Source organism: Nicotiana tabacum, chromosome 17 (assembly GCF_000715075.1).
Source record: "Nicotiana tabacum cultivar K326 chromosome 17, ASM71507v2, whole genome shotgun sequence".
Lineage (NCBI taxonomy): Eukaryota > Viridiplantae > Streptophyta > Magnoliopsida > Solanales > Solanaceae > Nicotiana > Nicotiana tabacum.
Window position 1 is genome coordinate 110,230,015 of NC_134096.1, and position 22,095 is coordinate 110,252,109.

General features: G+C 38.4%; 2 protein-coding genes and 2 non-coding genes across 4 annotated transcripts; 3 read left to right on the forward strand and 1 right to left on the reverse strand.

Moving 5' to 3' along the window:
* The first annotated feature begins 1,942 nt into the window (after nt 1-1,942).
* Nucleotides 1,943-2,014, forward strand: TRNAD-GUC (transfer RNA aspartic acid (anticodon GUC)). Its single transcript has one exon. It is a non-coding gene; the product is annotated as a tRNA-Asp (tRNA).
* Nucleotides 2,015-2,068: 54 nt separating this feature from the next.
* Nucleotides 2,069-4,919, forward strand: LOC107809202 (F-box protein At5g03100). The gene is made up of 3 exons (XM_016633798.2): nt 2,069-3,218; nt 3,958-4,128; nt 4,365-4,919. Exons 1-3 carry the CDS (start codon nt 2,250-2,252, stop codon nt 4,665-4,667), a joined length of 1,443 nt encoding a protein of 480 aa, XP_016489284.2. The 5' UTR covers nt 2,069-2,249; the 3' UTR covers nt 4,668-4,919.
* A 985-nt stretch (nt 4,920-5,904) lies between these two features.
* On the forward strand, nt 5,905-5,976 carry TRNAD-GUC (transfer RNA aspartic acid (anticodon GUC)). The gene has a single exon. It is a non-coding gene; the product is annotated as a tRNA-Asp (tRNA).
* A 1,059-nt stretch (nt 5,977-7,035) lies between these two features.
* LOC107809201 (myosin-1) lies at nt 7,036-10,350 on the reverse strand. Its single transcript, XM_016633796.2, has 6 exons — nt 9,614-10,350; nt 8,773-8,905; nt 8,431-8,574; nt 8,233-8,348; nt 7,949-8,137; nt 7,036-7,756 (listed from the first exon to the last, which is right to left on the reverse strand). The coding sequence occupies exons 1-6, from the start codon at nt 9,941-9,943 to the stop codon at nt 7,313-7,315; spliced, it is 1,356 nt and encodes a 451-aa protein (XP_016489282.1). The 5' UTR covers nt 9,944-10,350; the 3' UTR covers nt 7,036-7,312.
* Between the last annotated feature and the right edge of the window lie 11,745 nt (nt 10,351-22,095).

Genomic DNA, 22,095 nt, shown 5'->3' on the forward strand with positions numbered 1-22,095 from the left:
TGTAGTTATGTATACTATTATGAATAGCTAATTTGTTATCTAGAATTTTGATAGAACCTTTTGTAGGATAAATTCTTGTTATGGTTTTATATAATTGAGTCGTTGGATTTCTCTATTTGTTCAACTACGTTTATATTGTGGTTGGTTGAAGAGCTCTCAATCGACTGTGCCTATTTAGTGTGTATTACTCGGGAGAGAGTGCATATTTAGGTAGTTGTTGAACAACATCACTCCCAAGGTATACGAGGGATTAATACGGAGGTTTTTAGGTGGGATTAGGGATAACGAAACCTTGATGCGATCTGAGTGATCCATACTTAATGCAAGCTAGCGTAATTCAGGAGAATATGTCTAGTAAATTGTGGTAATTACTCGGGAGAGAGTTACGACACTCAGAGCACTCATGATCAGTAGAGAAAACTTAAGCGAAATTATAGAAGGCATAGCAGGAAGGATTCCGACAATTGGAAAAATCATAACTCTAGACCTCCTTAGACTTGTCTAAAATTTCATCCTTGTTAGTTGATAAATTTTAGTGCTTTATAATAGTTGTTAGTTAATTAGTTAGAAATAAATATTATAATCTCTATAAATAGGAAATTATTTGGACTTGTAGCCTTAGTTATCTGTGGGATTCGACTCCGGACTTGTAAACCAGATTATATTTGCAACGACCGCTTAGTCCTTTTTATAAGGCATAGTTGGGTGTGATTAGAGTACTTTGTTTGTGATCTACCGCTAGTCTTATTAGATTGTTTGGTTTTCCCCCTTTTTTAGGAGAATATTGGAATTTAACATGTCATAAAATAAGATTACATCCAAATTCCAATTAAATAATTTTCGGAAAAAGTACTACTGTATCATTCATTTTTAAAAGGAACTTCCAAAGACAATTAAAGTAACCAACAAATTAAGAATATGTAAGCGACGATAAGGAACAAAAACAAGATGGAAGCATACTTTAAGCAATTTAAATAGTTTCCCTTGTTAATTCGTATTACGATTGATGTATGAGATTACTGAACTTGTGCCTTTCCTAGAAGGTGATAAATTCTGTAATTGATGACACTAGGATATCTTAGAGTAATTGATTTGGTTATTTTGTTGATCCTGTCTCTTTAATACACAAAAGCATGTGCTGTACATTGCTCAATTTGGTTAAATAAAATTTATCTTTTTCGACCAAAGAAAAATAACCCGACAAGGAACGAAAATATGCAAACTGAACAAAGCAATTATTTTCAATGAAATAACTTTGTTTAACCATATATTCACCCTTCCCGCTTTTCTGGTAAATTGTTCTTAGATTTTTCTCTAGCTTCGTCAAGCTCCATATAATTCCATAAAATTATATTCTCCCTTAAGGAATCGTTTGATTCGCGGACAAACTTATTCTGAAATTAATTATGATATTATAATCTTGTGATTAATAATCTCTTGGATTATTTAATGCTATTGCTTTGTTTGATTGATTAGATTGAAAATGGGATATACCATATAACAATCCAAAGCATATGTTTGGTTTGAAGGTAGATAAGCTTGGATAACACTTTGTTTCCTATTTTAACCTTTGTTCAAAAATGAAAAGGTTGCAGTGATAGAAAAGAAGGATAAGCTGGTCATTTTATAACTTTATCGCAGGCTAATTAATCCCGACGTTATTTATCCCACCTAGAAGATCGGTTAATGTAATTTCAATTTGGTATAATTTTATACTTGACTTAATTAGTATCCTAAACCAAACATGGAATAAATTTAATCCCAATTTTATACCAACTAATTCCACATGAGCCAAACGACCCCTTAACAGAGAGAATACCGTTTATTATCTACATATAATTTCGATAGAAATTATTTGAGTGTGATTTATGTGGCATGTGGAAAAGAAGTATACATAAAATAGGACAAAGATGATGTTAACTCATCGATATTAAGTAACAAAGTCGTTGTAGTATAGTGGTGAGTATTCCCGCCTGTCACGCGGGTGACCCGGGTTCGATCCCCGGCAACGGCGTATTTTATTTTTTTCACTTTGAAAATTTTGATTTCATATCAGCTTTGATTCCTTTATCACTTTTTTTTTCTTTCAAAAGTCTTATTGATTCCTTATCAATGGCAAGGTTCCAGCCCCATGATTTCTGAATAACACCAAATTCCTCCAAAATTTACAAAAGATAGTGCGAAGACACTAACTTTTTCAGCAATTCCCAAATCATCTATTCCAATTTCTCAATCAGAAATCTGCGACAATGTCTGAATCAGAAGAAGAAGAAAAGGCGGATTTGCTTCACGTCAAACGTCTTAAAACTGAAAAAACAGATCGAATTAGCGCCTTGCCAGATTCTTTGATACTTCACATCCTCTCTTTCTTGCAGATGGATGAAGTTATACGAACTGGAGTTTTGACAAAAAGGTGGCACCTCTTGTGGACTTCAGCACAAACCTTAATTTTCAGTTACTCAGGACCACATGATTATGGTACATATAATAAGTTCGCTACTTTTATTGATGATACCCTACTTCGTTGCCAGCCTAGTAAATTGAACAAGTTTTCGGTCGATTTTATTTACAGCAGACGCTTTGTTCGACACGTTAATAAATGGATTGCATTCATCAAGAATAAACATGTGGAGGAACTGAATCTTCATCTAAGGTCACGAGATTTGAATGAGATTTACAATTTACCCGAGCTTATGTACTCCAATATGTGCTTACGAGACCTATATTTGCGCCATTGTAATCTTGTACCAAAAGGGGAGATTAATTGGCCTTCCCTTAGGGTTTTAGAAATTGGATATGCTGAATTGAACCAGGATTTTATCAAAAAGATTTGTTTTGGATGTCCTGCTTTGGAGTCTCTGAAGTTTAGGAGTTGTTACGGGATTGGTTGTTTTAATATTGATTCCAAAAGTGTGAAGAAGTTGGTGATCAAAGGATGTTGGGATGACGATGAGGATGATAATGAAGAAGAAAAAGAGCTGGGAATATATGCTAGGAATGTTACTTCACTGGAGATTAGCGGCCATTTTCATAAAAAGATACTTGTTCTTCAGGATGTAAAAGCTCTGGTCGATGCTAAGCTAAATGTTTATAGGAAGCCAGATGAGTACATACATAATTACGAGGGTGATTTTAAAACTGATCAGAATATGGTGAAAGATCTCCTTGTATCACTCCAGCACGTTGAGAAACTCTCCATCGGAACATGGTGTTTGCAGGTTTGAGCTATCTCTCCATACTTCATTTACTCGACAAAGTTTAAGTATTCTTTATTTGCTGAAGAGTTTATAATTCTATGCACTGAAATATTTACACAATCATGTAACTTATAAGATAATTACCGGTAAATTTCTACGATAAGAGTGACCTGATCAAAATGGTCACTAACATGTTATTACAGATTAAGCAACGCGAATAGTATAGACATTCTATACACTATCAACCGATATTGTTTAAATCCTTTGCTATTGTAGTACTACGGTTTATATGGAAAATTGAAATTTTTTTTACTGCACAATGCAAAGTGTTTGAAGTAGCATATGTTAACAAAGCAATAGCTTTATGTTAGTGTTACTACTCTTCCATTGATTCAGAAGCATTATTCTCTCTTTGTACCTTTATATTTATGTATCTCTGCAGTTATGTAGCGCCAGCTTTCAAACATATATTTTGATCTTCAAACAGCTCCTCGGTTGTTCTTACCTTAAACCTGCTTGAATAATTTGAATTTCTTTCAAATTTTACAAAGTTAAAAACTTTGAGAAAGAAAGAGAGAAAAAGGAAAACAAAAGAAAGAGGGAGACACTTTAATTGCTTTGCAACCATGGTGGTTTTGATGATTTAAAATAGGTACCAGAACGGATCCAACAGTATTTTACTAGGGTATTCTTGAGATCTTGGATTGTTTTAGCTGTAAGTTAAACCTAAAACCCAATCTTCTTATAATTAATGGCCTAGGTCCTTACGACATTGGAGATGAGAACCTTGTCATGCCCCAGGATGAGATGCAAATACTTGACCTTAAACACTCATATGAAGAAATGGGAGCTTCCTGGGATAACAATCCTTCTACAAAGCTGTCCTCAGGTTGAGACCTTGAACATAGACATGACATCCCACTTCGAAGAGGTATGCAAATTCCCCTCCTTCTACTACTTTGTTATTCTTCTTATCTTCTCGCAGGATCATTTAAACAGAGGCAAACCCAGGTTCTAGAGTTAATGAGTTCAAAATGATCAGTGTGATCTTATTATAGTTTGAGTTGAAAGCAACAAGTTCAGTCAAATCAGCCCTAATTCTGCCTCTGCCTTATATTTTAGACTGATCCTTGCTTAACCAAATAACTTTGGAACGTTATGTTGCAGTATTATTTTGGGTCGTATTTTAAGAAATGTAACGACTTTAGTGGAGGAAATTACTGGATATCAAGGCCTTGTTGGGTGCTGTATCTCAAGACTTTAAGGATTTACGGCTTCTGGGGTGGGAATGAATACATCCTTTCGTTTCTGGAAGTTGTGCTAAAGAATGCGATGGTGCTTGAGAAAATCTTCATTGGCTCCTCCAAAAACGATTGGATTCCTACAGATGCGGACTACAGAAGAGTTGCAAATAAGATGTTAAGCTTTCCGAGATCATCAAAGGATGCTGTTATTCTGTTCACTGGTTGAGAATTAAACTATGTTTAGATGTTTAATTAAAAAAACATGCTTCTGAAATATTTAGATGTTTTTTCTTTAAGCTCAATGCTCGTCTAAAACATTTTTTTTTTCTCTTGATCCAGTAGACAATTTCTCTCTGTGAATATATATCTTATTCCTTGCAAATGAGGGCTTCCCTCAGCCCTGTTGGCAGTTGATAATTTAAGGGTTCTTCGTGTATCTTAGATTAAACGGTTGAGATAGCCATCTTTTTTTTCTTTATTAGCGTTTGATATTTTTGTGTTGTAATCCTTTTATTTGTTATTTGTGGAGCAGAAGGTAGGAAACTTTTGTTCTATTATTAGTAGTTTATATGCCCTTTCCTTAGCAAATCTATTACTATGTGAAGATTTAAAGAGAATATAAAACTTGGGAAAGTATTTCATGAAACAACATGAGACAATGGATTTTACATGTTCGTAGTAATAGTAATTGAACTCCACAAACTCTTGCAACTAAATTTTGAATTCATGTGGATATTACCTGTAAATTGTAATGTAGTTTTCCAAGTAGTTGTCCATTATGAAATTCTTTATTTATCTTGTGTAAAACTCAAACTTTACATACATGCACCGCAATGGATGTCTCATAATAGTACAATATTTTACTTGAAAAAGTAAACTAAAACTTTATTAACAAGTAATGTTTTGGTAATAAATAACTATGGAGGTACTATTCTGTTTTGCATCTGCATTTGGTGCTTTCGTACTCGTTTGCACAATGGCAATATGAAGATAAAGAGTTATTTCAAGAAAGGAAATAGTAAAGAAACTTAGTAGCATTTGGTGTTTGTACCAACAAACTAGATTGATTTAACTTTAGAAAAGATCACTAGTTACAAATTTGAGCTAATAGTTAATTAGTAACAGTTAAGTGAAACTCTTTTCATGTATCAAACACTTGCTTTGTATTTATTGATTTAATGCAAACTTATAATTAAAAAAAGTAATCGGATAAAACAAAATAAGTATATGTGGATCGAGGAAGGAGTGCTATTCAATTCAAAGTGAATGAACGAGTTATAACTTAGTTATATCATACATATAAAGTAACATTTGTATCCTCCTCTCTCCCTCGCTCTTCGTGTTAATCGTTTTAGATTTTTCTCCAGTTGCGAGATTCCATAGTTGGTTAGCATATACTATATATAATGACAGAAGGAGAATTAGTGAATAAATAGTAGCTTATCTAATCGGTATGCAACCAAGTCGTTGTAGTATAGTGGTGAGTATTCCCGCCTGTCACGCGGGTGACCCGGGTTCGATCCCCGGCAACGGCGTTTACTATTTTTTTTGGCAGACTTGTTGTAACTTATAAGATAATTACCGGTATCTTTCTACGATAAGAGTAACCTGATATTCTATACACTATCAACAGATATAGTTTAAATCCTTTGCTATGGTAGTACTACCATTTATATGGAAAATTGGAAATTTTGTTACTGCACAATGCAAAGTGTTTGAAGTAGCATACGTTAACAAAGCAATAGCTTTATGTTACTGTTACTACTCTTCCATTGATTCAGAAGCATTATTCTCTATCTGTACCTTTATATTTATGGATCTCTGCAGTTATGTAGCGCCAGCTTTTAAAGAGAATATTACTATGTGAAGATTTAAAGAGAATATAAAACTTGGGAAAGTTTTTTTGTGTATCAAACCCTTGTTTTGTATTTATTGATTTTATGCAAACTTATAATTAAAAAAAGTAATCAACTCAAAAACTATAAGTATATGTGGATCAGGAAAGGACGTTATTCAAATTCAATTCGAAGTGAATGGAGCAAGTTGTAGCTTAGTTAAGTCACACATAAATTTATATTTATATCCTCCCTTCCACCTCCCTCTTCCCGTAAATCGTTTTAGTTTTTTTATCCAGTTGTGTCAAGATCCCATAGCATATAAATTAGTGTGGGCAATGACAGTTAAAGATAGACTTGATAAGTAAATAAGCAACCAAGTCGTTATATTATAGTGGTGAGTATTCCTGCCTGTCATATGAATGACCCGGGTTCGATCCAGCAACGGCTTATTTATGACCGCCTTGCGTTGTTCACAATATTTGGACTTCTTAACCAAGATAAGATCGCAAGGGGGGGACCTCTTGAGTGGATCACTTTGACCATTCTGTAGCCAACAAGTTTTATGACCGCCTTGCGTTGTTCACAATATTTGGACTTCTTAACCAAGATAAGATCGCAAGGGGGGGACCTCTTGAGTGGATCACTTTGACCATTCTGTAGCCAACATTGCCTGAGCAGATGCTACTAATCTTTCCAAACTCATATTTGTGATATCAACACCACATTGCACCACATTGTACAACTTAAGACAAGTAACAGAATATGCAGATCTGCATGTTTTCACTGATTGTGTGACAATGACAATTTTCTATGCTTGTTTCTGTACATGTATTCCCATCTTCCCCTAGTACACATAGTATATGTCATCCCTTTTCCCCTTTACCTAGTAAAAAGATTAATTTGAGGTATGAAGAATAAACAAGCGGAGCAGATGATGTGACATCTACTTTGGCAAACAGATGATTCTGGGAGCTAAATGACCAAATATACGCCTTCAAAAGAAAAGGCTGAAAGCTATAAGACACTAACTTTTTCATCTTCCACACCATATCTTTGTACCCTTCCCCCTTTCAGAGTGTCCAAGTTGCTTCATTGTTGCTTTTACCTCCCGCAATTTACTTTTGTAATCCTTCTTCCATGCTTCAAATCTAACCTTCAGCTTTTGAAGCTCATCATTAGGCCAGAGGATGGACGCCTCCTGCCCCGATTTACATTGATCATGGACAAAATTTTGAAAATGATTGACCATATTCATCACATGATGGTTATTAAGCTGGTTCTCGGAATTTGTTCCTCCATTTTGTTGTGGTCGTGTATCATGTACCTCATTGGAAAGATTCAGTTCACTCCTTTGAAGGGTCGTAGTTCTTGGGAATTCATCATCCTCGTCTTGATCTTGATCTTGATGCATCAGTAGTCTAAGTTCTCCCTTAGTTTTTTCACCGCTGTGTGTTTTCCTTTCCGCAGCCAGACTTGTCTGCAAGATTAGCAATTACAGAAATAAAAGCAAAATGATAAGTTTCTTGCTTTCTGAATCCTGAACAGATACAAGATTGGGTGAAGATAAGCAAATAAACAACATCTTTCCTTTTTCTGTTCAAGTCAATGATGTTCAATAAGCAAGTACTAGAACAGTGTTTGCTTTAACATGAAGACACAGAATGCTTACTTGTACAGACGTTAACTGATCTTGCCACATCTTCTCCATAGCTTTCATCTTTGACTCATACTGATTCCACTTTTTCTCATAATGCTGAATATGTAGCCTCAAAGCTGCATTTTCCTCTTTCTTTCTCTCCAGAGCTGCCTCTGTCCTCAGAATATGCCTCTGAAGATCAAGTAGAACTGAGCGCGGTACCTGATGGGAGTCCAAGCAACCAAAGTGGTTAAGATATGTTCTTGTTGATGTTTTTACAGCACTCAGAAACCTACTTTTTAAAAAATAAAGCACACCTTAGTTTCTTGCTCCTTCTCGTCAAGGTCATTCTTTTCTCTAATGTACCGACCACAAGTTAGCTTTCCATTACCTAAGGTATTGAACTGTTTTCGCGTCAACCAACCTCGAATAACTGCAGAATGCAGAGACAAGCTGAGGACTATCTTCAAAAACAATATATTCAAATCTTTGGATTAAGGAATTCTCAATCTTACCAGATTGTAAACGTGTGGCCGCAGTAAGTTGTCGTTCTATTCTTTTATGATGGTGCTCCTTTATGTGTTTCTGTATAATGATAATGGCCGTCAACCTCCTTCTGCGATCCTGATGATACTTTCTTGCAATTTCACCACGCACAACTGCAAGAATGAATGACTATGGTTGAGCTACAATCATTAAAATTACAAAGGAAAAATAGATACATGAAGAAGCTCTTCGCCCTTGAGGCTCAGGTAGTTTTTTAGTACTGTTCAATAATGTTGCTACTTCTTTATTGAAGCATGGAATAAGTATTATAGCATATGAATTTTTGAGAAAAATTGGATAACGTGGATTACATTGTTGTAGTGCTACTACTCCAGTTTTAAGCTGATGAAAGTACCGGCGGGCTTGGTAGCCGCGAAAGCATCTCTGAATTGCCACTACTGCATTGAGTCCAGCTCCTTCTCTCAGATCAATCATTAAACAAATCTGTGGATAAAAACACAAGAATTTCAGTAATTTTTGAAACTAGCAACAGTTGAAATTATATGAGAAATATGACTGACTCAGTTTTACCAATCCTACTATTGAATATAAATAAATTGCAATCTGAATACACTAATGCATTGTACAACCTGTCATCTAAAGACTATACACCTTAATTTATAAACAAACAAACTCATTCACTAAGCTAAGAGCTAATCACATTTGCCAAACGATGAAGATAAAATTTGCATCAGGAGAAGCCGTAAATGGTTTACTTCTTCCAATAGCCATTTGCCTGCTATAACTTAATGTAGGAAACTGGCACTCACAGAATCAGAGTACAGTTTAGTTATTTTTTAAAAATCTTATCAACATATAGGTGATGATTAATTAGAAAACCTTATGATGTAATAAGAACCAAGAACCATCTTTGCAACAGTTTGACAAAAATTAATGCAATTTCCTAATGGTCAATGAAGTGGAATAAAAATGCTAGATGATTTCTTCCTTTCTCCTAAGCCTTAATGGGCAGGTTACCTAATATTGGTGCTGCTAAGAGGTTGCAAGTACCCAATGGAACAGTCGAGGTGCATGCAAACTGGCTCAACAATTCAACAAAGTTAATCTACTTCATAATTAGGGAACAAGATTCAAGGGGCCCCTAATTTTTCCTCAAAAACAGAAAAGAGGCTTTAATTCATTTCCATTTACCTTATCTGTCATGGCTGCAGAATCTCTATCTGTTGAATCCCATTGATGAACTGGTTGATCAAGAAATACATCTTCCTTTGTTCTTGTGCTCTCAAACATACCACATTTAACCTGTGAATATCCATCTTCTTCAACTCTATTCTTTTCTTTACCAAACTCTGGCAATTTTCTTCTTCCCTTAGGCAACCTAGCCTTTGTAATTGGCCTAACAGGCAAAGGTGGTGGCAAATCATTTGTATTTTCCTCTACTTGTTGAAGTTCCTCAAGCATAAGCTCCAGTGTACTAAGACTCCCCATATTCTGATAAGTTGTCACAATCACAGAAGACATAACTTACAGTTATTCTAATTACACATAAAACACAAACAAACAAATATGTACAGCATATCCAAGAACTGGGAGTCTGAATCTTAAGGATTTGAAAAAGCTGCAGTTTGGCATACTTGAGATGCCCAAAAGCTAAGCATGTTTGATTCTATGGCAGGAATAATAAGGACTTGCATGTGTACATTGTCAGAAAGCTTTGCTTTTTTTCAGCTTTTGCTTTGTTTGAAAGAAGTCTTGAGTTTTATGTAGGTCCAGTTTTTTATCATAGCAGAGGACCATAAAATATGTAAAAATGAGAATTTTTGTAGCAATTTTTGGAAGACAAAATGGATATTTTAAACTGATTGAGGCCAGTGGACTCCTTGGGTTGCTGGATGATGAAGAAAAGGAAACAAGAATGGTTGGTATTATTTCTTCTTGGGACACCCCCCAATAGATTTTATAATTATTATTTTCCTAATTTAAAATTTTGTAAAAGCAAATATGGAATTTAATTTTGTATGTTTCTTCTGAGAATTGTCTCTTATATTTGTCGTGTTGTGAACTATAACTTAGAAGTGCTGTTTTTTTTTTGCTCACTTTAACTAACCTAAATTGACTTCAAAGTAATATTTGGCATCAACATCAAATAGCAATTAATCAAATTCTATACTAAATTTAGCTTAGGCTTTTAGTTTGAACCTCTTTTTTCTTCTTCTTTTCTATGTAATATCATACCATATACTCCCACCGTTCACATTTACTTCACACGTTTTAACTTTTTACGCCACTTAAGAAATAATAAATGAAGTGCATAATTTACTATGATACCCATATTAATTGATGCATATTTTATTGGATTTGAGAAAATAATTTGAAATGAGTAATAAATACTGTGGGTAAAATAAGAAAAAAAAATTTGTCTTCTCTTGATATGCGTAAAGTGACAAGTAAAAATAAAAATCTATTTTTAGTATACATGTCAAGTAAAAGTGGACGGAGAGAGGGAGTATGTACTTGAACAATTAAACTACTACCTCATTTGAAGTGAAGAATTAATGCAAATACCTTCAAATTAAAACCCAAAAAGTAAGGGGAAAAAAGAGAATTTCTGTAGTGGATGTCTGAATGACATATCACCGAACTACTTGAATTGGATTAGTTGAAAGCTTTAAATTTTCCAAATCAATATTACACTTTAATTTTAATTTTAATTTTCTGAAAATCTTAGCAAGATCTCAATTGGATTTAACTGTTCAACACTTGGACCAAACTATGATTATGAATAAAGAAGATCTCATTGACCTAATCTTTTTGGGACTATGTCCATCCAGTGAATTTAGTGAAGTATAATTTAGATGATTAGATCCAATGCATGGTTAAGTTGATAAAATTATTGGCATATGAAAAAACTAGTACTACTAAAGTTTTTCCATGAATTGACTATTGAGTTGCATGTATTATTATGCTGCTAATAAGAGTTTGAAGGAGAAGGTGGGGGAAATGATGAAGTGTTATGATCAATGTTGCCTCGAGCGCCTGAAATGCGTCAATAAAAATTGAACTAGTATTAATAAGTAGATAACTTTGGGACTTGGATATCATTTATTTTTAAGCCTTGGTTTCATACGACGAGACACAAAAGCCAATTGGATAAAGTGATTCATGGAAAGATGTACCCTACATATAAAATAGCTCTAAATTTGCTTAAATATTTTCATATGCCAAAAAAGAGGGATAGTTCAATGTCAATGAGTCAACTATAATTGTAGGACATGACACTGAAAATATGGGGGGGATTTTGGTCGAAAAGGGTTTAACATTTAGTAAAGAAAAAAAATGTTAGATGGTTTTTTTATTTGATTAATTTGGTGGGCGTGATTATTCGCGTACCTATAATAATATAATAGATTAATTGAGATGCGCACAAACTAACACAAATATTATCGTTATAAACACAAAATTTTGTATTCACAACCTAAAAGTATTTTTTTTAATAATTATTATATATAGAATAATAATTCCATCAAGAGTTAAGTAGTGATAATACTTTTGATTTAAGCATACCATGTCCATATTTTAGCAATTCTCCTTATTTAATCTAAATATCTGGAGACATATATAACATGAACTATACCTTTATTATTCACCATTTACTAGTACACGTACCCGTGCGATGCACGGATCATTTTAAAGGAAAAAAAATGGAGAGAAATATTAAAAACAGATGTATATTGCTACATAAATACTTGGCTTTAAACGGATTAGTCCACCTGAAAAAAAGATATTTTTGTCTCAAGTTATGATCAGAAAAAATAAAGGACAGTTAAACACATGTGTAACTCATCGATTAAGATATCACCTTCTGTTGTGATGTACTTTGGAATCAGAAGTATGTGAGAATATTAGCAAGTCAGTCATGTCGGTTGATGATATAAACGAAGACTTCAGAAACCAAGATCTCGGAAATACCCAATCCTTGTACGTAGAATCTATATAACAATTTTAAGTCTTAGATGAAATGCATACAATAAAAACATTAATTCTTATCAAGATTTTATGTCACATACCGACACAACAATGATGTTGTTGTTCCAATCGAAAACACCTTCATCATAAGCTATATGTTCCTTTACAGCTGAGGCAAAGTTTTTGTTGCACGCTTAAAGTAAGTTTTCTTACATGTAGAAACAAACGTATATTGCAGAATATTAGATAAAATAATAGGTAGAACGTTTGATACTCTTAGTGAAACAAAATAATGTGAAACGCTAACAGATTTTGCTTACAATTTATTGCCTTAATTGTTCAAGGTGAACCCACCCCCAATCATACATACAAAGTTGCATAAAGATGGCAACACCCATTACAGCCATTCCAACGACTACCAATGCTGAAAATCCACCAGGACGAACAATTATCTACATCAGAAAGATCTCAAGTCAATTTATACAACAAAGGACCTTAGCGTCGCTCATGTTGAAATTATTTTGTGAAGTGAAAAAAAGAACCTGCAAAGCCTATCGAGCATACCGCCTTGCTACACTTGATACTTGAACATTAACACGTATTGACACCTATATGCCAACGTACCCGGTAACACCAGAACATTGAGCCCCGAAAAAAAAGTAGAGCCTGTGATATAAGGTCTACTGTCTATATTTCTGTTTGTTGCGGGAAAATCATGAAGAAGAAAAATTTTTTAGGTTTGTTCATACAACATCTAATACATGAGAATTATCACATTCTTAAGAAATCAAGCAAGCAACAACGACATGCTCAAGGTTTCACCTCTAATCAATGGTTTAATACAAAAATAAATTGTATAAATTCTCGACTTCCTTGTGAATAAATCATCAATCAACTCTTGGGAGAATTAATAAAACAGTAACTCAACTCTGTCATCCTCTTCTTGTGGCTAGAACTACTATGGTAGTTCCATCCATTGTTAATCTCTCCACAGAATGAGCATCAAGTGCTAATACCATACATTGGAAAATAGTCAATAGATAGAACGTGTATAAAATAATATAACCTGCAAAAAAGAACACAATGAAAAAAAAACTCACCCAAGTACTTTTTTTATTATAAAATAAGCTTTACCCACGCCGATTTTTTTTCATCCTCGATAAATGTACTTTCTCAAAGAATAAATTTTTTTAATCTACTAAAACTAATTAAAGTATAAACAAAAGTAAATAAATAAAAAGCTTATTGCGCCATTCGTCATATTTTGTCAAAATTGTTCAAAGCTTTAAAGTACTGCACTTATCATTACAAATGAATACTATTGTACTGTCACGATCCCAATTTTCCTCCGTAGGATATCATGATGGCACCTAGTCTCTAAGACTAGGTAAGCCTAACAATTTTCGGAATAACTGAATATAAAACTAAACTCAAATCTCAATATATGAAATATAGACAAGAACTGCGATTTAAATAATTACAACTCCCAAAATCCGGTAGAAATAAGTCACAAGTTCTAAAGAGAAAATGCTAAGTGTCTCTATACTTCAACGTCTAATAAAAATAAAGGAAGCAACATCATAAGGATAGAGGGGGACTCCGAGGTCTGCGGACGCTGGCAGATATACCTTGAATTCTCCACGTACGGTCTAGCTCACTGGTACCTGGTCTAGTAAGCAGTACCTGGATCTGCACAAAAAGATGTGCAGAAGAGTAGTATGAGTACAGCACAACGGTACCCAATAAGTGCTAAGCCTAACCTTGGTAGAGTAGTGGCGAGGTCAGGTCAGGGTCCTACTGGAATAAAAGGAAATGAGGTCAAAAATATAATAATACAATGAAATGACTGAGAATTGGACAGTGAGAAATTACAGAAAGGTAACAGCACAATAAATAGAGGTAAACAACATGGGCGCTCTCGAGATACCGCCTTGTTGTCCCAAATGTAAATACACAATAGGGGGATCTCCCGAGGTACTGTCTCGTAGTCCCAAAAGTAAATATGCAATAGGGGATCTCCCGAGGTACCACCTCATAGTCCCAAAAGTAAATACGCTTTAGGAAATCTTCCGAGGTACCGCCTCGTAGTCTCAAAAGTAAATTTACAACAGGGGATCTCCCGAGGTACCACCTTATAGTCCCACAAGTAAATATGCAATAGGGAATCTCCTGAGGTACCACCTCGTAGTCCCAAAAGTAAATACGCAACAGGGGATCTCCCAAGGTACCGCCTCGTAGTCCCAAAAGTAAATATGCAACAGGGGATCTCCCGAGGTACCGCCTCGTAGTCCCAAAAGTAAATATATAACAGGGGATCTCCCGAGGTACCACGTTGTAGTCCCAAAAGTAAATATGCAACAGGGGGATCTCCCGAGGTACTGCCTCGTAGTACCAAAAGTAAATACACAACTCATAACCTATGTAACAACAAATTTACGGCAAAGAATCATACAGTTAAAGACTGAATACAAGATCGCGGAAGCAAGTAATTCAACTAAGCATGTTGCACAAATTGCAAGTAAGAGTTAAGGCACGTAGACATGTGACATTAGGCTAAACATGATGACTCCACAGACTAGAGCAACTCAGTTAAGGATTTAAAAGAAAACTACTTAGCAGGAATCCGAATTTTTACATTTAGCCCGTGTATGCACTTGTCACCTCGCGTACACGACGCTCACATATCACCAATTGTTACAACAGTACCAAAACCTAAGGAGAGTTTCCTCCACATTAGGTTACACAAGTCACTTACCTCAAATCTCACTCAATCAATCGATAAGAATGTCTTTCCCTCGACTTTCCGACTCCAAACGACCCAAATTTAGCCAAAAGTAATTACATACTATAAATACAACTACAAGGAACTAACTTAAATAATGAAACTATGACATTAGCAAAGAATTGAAAAATCGCCCCAAAAGGTCGACCCGGGCCCACGTCTCGGAATCGGGTAAAAGTCACAAAATACAAATACCCATTCGATATCGAGTCTAACCATACTAATTTTACCAAAATTCGACACCAAGTCGCCACTCAAATCCTCAAATTTCACCTTAAATACACTCAAACTAGTTGGGAAAATCAATGAGAAAACAAGGTTATTGATAAAAAATGAGTACAAGAGACTTACCTCAAGAAATCCCTCGAAAATGATCTCAAACATCGCCAAGACCCGAGCTCAAAATGTTTAAAATAAAGAAAAATTATGAACCCTTGTATTTAAGTGTCCTGCCAGCACTTCTGCTTCTGCGGAAACTTAACCGCATATGCGGTCTCGCAGATGCGAGGTCCTCCCCGCTTCTGCGGCTTCTTTCGCTTCTGCGAACAAGAGGTTCGCTTCTGCGACCTCACTTTTGTGGTCGACACTGCCGCTTATGCAGAACCAGCTGCCCCCTTCACTCCGCGTCTGCGGCGCTTGGCTTGCACCTGCGGACTCGCAGATGCGGAAAGCTTCACGCACCTCTTTTTCCTTAATTCCAAATTTGATCCGTTAACTATCCGAAACTCATTCGAGGCCCCCGAGACCTCAATCAAATATACAAATAAGTCCCAAAATACAATATGAACTTAGTCGAGCCTTAAAATCACATTAAATAATGCTAAAACCATGAACCGCACCCCAATTCATGTTTAGTGAACTTTAGAACCTCAAACTTCTACATTCAATGCCGAAATTTATCAAATCAAGTCCGATTGACCTCAAATTTTGCACATAGGTCATAATTGACATTACTGACCTACTCCCACTTTCGGAATCAAAATCCGACCCCGATATCAAAAGTACACTCCCGGTCAAACTTACCAAAACTCATCCGATTTCCAACTTTTGCCAATTGACGCCGAAATGACCTACGAACCTCCCAAATCAACATCCGGACACGCTCCTAAGACCAAAATCATCATACAAACCTGTTGGAACCTTAAAATCTTGATTTCGAGGCCGTTTACTCAAAAGTCAAACCTTAGTCAATTCTTCCAACTCAGCGCTTCCGAAATTAAAAATTTCCATCCGAATCAACTCTGAGCTTTCCAAAATTCAATTCCGACCACACGTACCAGTCATAATACCTTAAGTGAAGCTACTCAAGGCTTCAAACCGTCGAAAGACGCGCTAGAGATCAAAATAACCGGTCAGATCGTTACATTTTCCTCCACTTAAATACGTTCGTCCTCAAACGTGCTAAGGACTGCTCCAAAGTTATCCAGAATCTTCATTCATCTACTGCCAGTTAATCTTCTTTCTCCTAGAACCCACAAGAATCTAGGAGCAGAACTCTATCCTCAGCAACTCCACAACTCCAGCATAAACACTGTTACGCGACACCTTCCTGAAGTTCCTTGGAAGGGGGACGTAAGGCTAAGCAACCGATGTTAGTGCGGTTGTTATGCGCCAATTGAGGTCCTTTCCGTATACTAGACTAGATTGTCAGTGCCGTACGAAAAAACTAATGTTGTGAGCAATTGAGCAGCGAAAAATGAGCAATTGATGATGAAAGCTGATGATTGTATTGACGATGATGAAAGCTATTACAAGATGCAAAGTGGTGTCGGGGGGAGAGACACCAGTATAGAGAATTGTTTGAATGCTTTGGTCCCCCTTAATAATGCTTAAAAAAAATAAACTAAAGTTACATGAGTTGACCTAAGAAAGATGTAGAAGCACACTGTAAATGAATGAAGTAAAACTACTCTATAATTACAATGAAAAGGACTTAGTCTTCCATGGAAGCAAGTCCGATGGCAGCAACTTTATCTTGAGCATCAAGGTCTGCGCGTGCATTTTTGTTGGCGCGCGTGACACTATTTGGATCTGTCAGCGGCTGGACGCTGGTACTTGGCATTGGGTTTGCTCACGGGGCACTGTCTGTGTGTGTGTGGCACTGTTGGCAACATGATGGTTTGTGCACGCGGCATTGTCGGTGCGCGCGGCACTCATGGCATTCGCCAGCCGCTGGGTGCTGGCACTGATTATCGGTGGGGCGATAGAGGCGCATGCGTGCTTGTCACTTGGCGCTGCCGAGACCACGGGGCCGACCGTGGCGTTAGGCATTGGGAGGCTTGCCGGGATGCCACGGTGCGCGTCCAAGGGGTCATGGGTCAATAATGGAAAGTAGCCCATGACATTCTCCCCCACCTGAGTTGGCGACGTCCTCGGAGCCTTACCTGCAGGATGATGATGATTGGTCAGGTTCATGATGGTTGGGAGGTCTGTTCCCCTCGGTGTTGTGAGGTGTCTTTCTGAATGATCTTCCATGTATTTGTGAAATGGCCTGAGGCGACTGACATGGAAGACTAGATGGAGTTTTCACCAGGCTGGTGTGTTCAGCTGGTATGTGTATTTCTCGATGCGCCTTTCAATGAAAAAGGCCCGATGTAGCTTTGCAATAGGCGAGGATCTTGGGTCCTCTTTGCAAACAAGTTCCGCCTCGGGGTTCTTACCATCACTTTCTCCCCTGCTTGATGTTGGGCAAAGCGAAGGTTTTGTTCGGCATACCTCGTTGCCCTATCTTGGGCTTTGACAAGATAGCTCTGCACTATCTTCAAAGTTTGCTCCCATTCTGTCGAGAAACTGGCAGCTTGATGAGATGTTGGCATGTTTGGTGCATTCACATTTTGTGAGAGTAGCGGTTGCTGTCCGGTAATAATTTCAAAAGCGCTTTTGTTTGAATGGGCGCACTTTTGTGAATTGAAACACATCTGAGCAGCATCCTGAAGCTTCACCCAATGTGTTTGTGACCCGGTTGCAAATTGGCGGAGATATTTCTCCAGCATGTCATTGAACCGATCTGTTTGATCATATGTTTGCTGATGATGATGGCTTGAGTTGTAACTCAATTTGGATCTGAGGCAACTGAAGAGTTGGGTCCAAAATTTGCTAGTGAAGCGTGGGCCGCAGTCACTAATGATGTTGCTGGGCATACCCCAATGTTTGACAACATGAGAGAAGAAGAGTCGAGTTATATCTTCTGCCGATATGTTCTGTGGGGCTGCGATGAAGGTAGCATACTTGGAAAATTGGTCTACTACCACAATGATGGTTGCATGATTTCCGACCTTGGGTAATCCTATGATGAAATTCAGGGAAATGCTTTCCCAAGGTCTCTGTGGGACAGGTAGCACCTCCAAGAGTCCCGCTTGTGCGGAGTGATGCGACTTGTCCTTTTGGAATGCTTGACAAGTCTTCACACAATGAGGAGCGCCATGAGCTATTGGACGCCGATGATCTGATGTTTGATTGATGATGTTGAGGGCAGCCGGAACTGTAGGTTCAGGTCAGTTGGTTCCCTTCTTTGATTGCATGGCCGAGATGTTTCTAGCAGATATCTTTATGGTTATGCATGGTATGGTGCGGGGTTTGGCCCCGTTGTCTCCCATCATTAGGAACATGTTGGCATATGGTACCGGGATAGTGTTTGTTTGGCTGAGGAATTCCAATCCCACTATCAGTTCGAAGTCATCGATGATAGCTATGAGTAGGTCGAATATTCCCTTGTATGGGCCAAGCTGGATTGGCACTTCTTTGGCATTTCCACTCACTTGCTGAGATGGAGAGTTGATAGCCTTTACATGACCCTTGCATTTTTGCACTGCTAGACCAAGGCGTTGCACCTGAGTTGAGGCCAGGTAGTTGTGGCTAGCACCCGTGTCTATCAATGCCCGAATAGGTCTGCCGTTTACTTTCATGTCAACGAACATTAAGGTCCTATTTTGTGATATGGGAGGCCTCTCGTACGCCTTTCCTTTCCCTTTCTTGTCGATTGGGAATGCGTTCTTCTTGGGGTTGCCAGCACTGGTTCCTGCCAAGGTATCATTAATAGAGCCAACAAATGCGTTGAAGGCCCCTACTTGTTCTGCGTCGACTGAGCCGTCCTGATCTGACTCATCATCGTCAACAGTTTGTTGAGCATTGATTTATGTATTGGGGAATTGGTTGTTCCAATGTTCCCCACCGCAATGACAGCATTCTGATGGGGGCTTTCTCCCCTGATTGTTGTTGACTGATGCAGCACTGTTGTTGCTTGAGGAAGGAGTTTTAGATTTGGATGCACCTTGATCTCCTCCGTTTCTATTGGGGCCACCGTTGCTAGGTTGGCTCCCGTTGTATCCCCCTCGGACAGGCTGCTGGGGCCTATCCTTCTAAGTTTCCAACTAATAATCCCCAAGGCACTCTGCAACTTGAATGGCCTTGGGCAGGGTATCTACCCGTTGTCTCTGCAACTCCATACGAGCATGAGGTTTCAAACCTACTATGAATGCGAACAGTTTGTCTTTGTCCCCCATATCCCGTATGTTTAGCATGAGTGTGAAGAATTCACGCACGTAATCCTGCACCGACCTGGTGTGGAAGAGTTCATGCACCTTTCTCCGTGCATTGTATTCCACGTTTTCGGGGAAGAACTGCAGGCGTATGGCTGCCTTCAATTCTGCCCATGTGTTGAGAGTATCTTCACCGGCCCTAATGGCTTCATATTTGAATCGCCACCAGAGTTTTGTATTGCCTCGAAGATACATGGCAGCAGTTGCTACCTTTTGGATTCCTCCAACTGTCCAACGGCATCGAAGTATTGTTCGATGTCGAAGATGAAGTTTTCCACTTCTTTAGCATCCCGGGCTCCATTATATGGCTTGGGCTCTGGAATTTTCAGCTTGTGTGGCATGGGGGCAATGTTCATGGCACCCCTGATGTGGTTTTCACCTCCTTTGAGCAGGCTTTGAAGGGCAGCATTGACAACATTGAGTTGGCCTGTCAAGTTGTCTATAGTTTGCTGCATGACTGTTAGTCTGTCTGCCTCTAGTTCCCGATGGGCTAAATCCTTGGCACGCTCCTGTTGGAGGTCCTCTAATTTGCCATGAATTTCGGTTGTCTCGACAGCAGCCATTTGCCGGTCTTCCTCAGAGTCGCGACTAATGTTTGCTATGTCAACTTCGGCCTGCCGCATTCTGCGGTCCAGGTCATCCAACCTTTGCACTAGACTGGTTTTTAGATCAGGCAACGTATCCACGATGGGCAGTAATTCCTCAACCATCTCTTGAAGGGTCGCGATGCGATCCCCATAATTTACCATGGTCAGAAATGGTGATGATGATGGCAATGAGTTCCCTCGTCCGATGTCGAGCCTAGGCTCTGATACCAACTGTTACGTGGCTCCTTCCTGAAGTTCCTTGGAAGGGCAACGTAAGGCTAAGCAACTGATGTCAGTGCGGTTGCTATGCGCCAACTGAGGTCCTCTCCGTATGCTAGACTAGATTGTCAGTGCCGTACGGGAAAACCAATGTTGTGAGCAATTGAGCAGCGAAAAATGAGCAATTGATGATGAAAGCTGATGATTGTATTGATGATGATGAAAGCTATTACAAGATACAATGCGGTGTCGGGGGGAGAGACACCAGTACAAAGAATTGTTTGAATGCTTGAATGTTTGAATGCTTTGGTCCCCCTTAATAATGCTTAAAATAATAAGCTAAAGTTATATGAGTTGACCTAAGAAAGTTGTAGAAGCACACTGAAAATGAATGAAGTAAAACTACTCTATAATTACAATGAAAAGGACTTAGTCTTCCATAGAAGCAAGTCCGATGCAAGTAACTTTGTCTTGAGCATCAGGGTCTGCGCGTGCATAGTTGTTGGCGCACGCGACACTATTTAGATCTGCCAGCAGCTGGACGCTGGGGCCTGGCATTGGCTCTGCGCGCGGGGCACTGTCTGTGCGTGCGACGCTATTGGCAACATGATGGTTTGTGCACGCGGCATTGTCGGTGCGCACAGCACTGATGGCATTCGCCAGATGCTGGGCGCTGGCACTAATTATCGGTAGGGCGACAGAGGCGCATGCGCACTTGTCACTTAGCGTTGCCGAGACCACGAGGCCGACCGTGGTGTTAGGTGTTGGGAGGATTGCCGGGACACCATGGTGCGCGTTCAAGGGGTCATGGGTCAATGATGGAAAGTAGCCCATGACATTCTCCCCCACCTGAGTTGGCGACGTCCTCGGAGCCTTACCTGCAGGATGATGTTGATTGGTCAGGTTCATGATGGTTGGGAGGTCTGTTCCCCTCGGTGTTGTGAGGTGTCTTTTTGAATGATCTTCCATGTATTTCTGAAATGGCCTGAGGCGACTGATATGGAAGACTGGATGGATTTTTCACCAGGCTGGTGTGTTCAACTGGTATGTGTATATTCCGATGCACCTTTCAATGGAAAAAGGCCCGATGTAGCTTTGTAATAGGCGAGGATCTTGGGTCCTCTTTGCAAACAAGTTCCGCCTCGGGGTTCTTACCATCACTTTCTCCCCTGCTTGATGTTGGGCAAAGCGAAGGTTTTGTTCGGCATACCTCGTTGCCCTATCTTGGGCTTTGACAAGATAGCTCTGCACTATCTTCAAAGTTTGCTCCCATTCTGTCGAGAAACTGGCAGCTTGATGAGATGTTGGCATGTTTGGTGCATTCACATTTTGTGAGAGTAGCGGTTGATGTCCGATAACAATTTCAAAAGCGCTTTTGTTTGTATGGGCGCACTTTTGTGAATTGAAACACATCTGAGTAGCATCCAGAAGCTTCACCCAATGTGTTTGTGACCCAGTTGCAAATTAGCGGAGATATTTCTCTAGCATGTCATTGAACCGGTCTGTTTGATCATATGTTTGCTGATGATGATGGCTTGAGTTGTAACTCAATTTAGATCTGAGGCAACTGAAGAGTTGGGT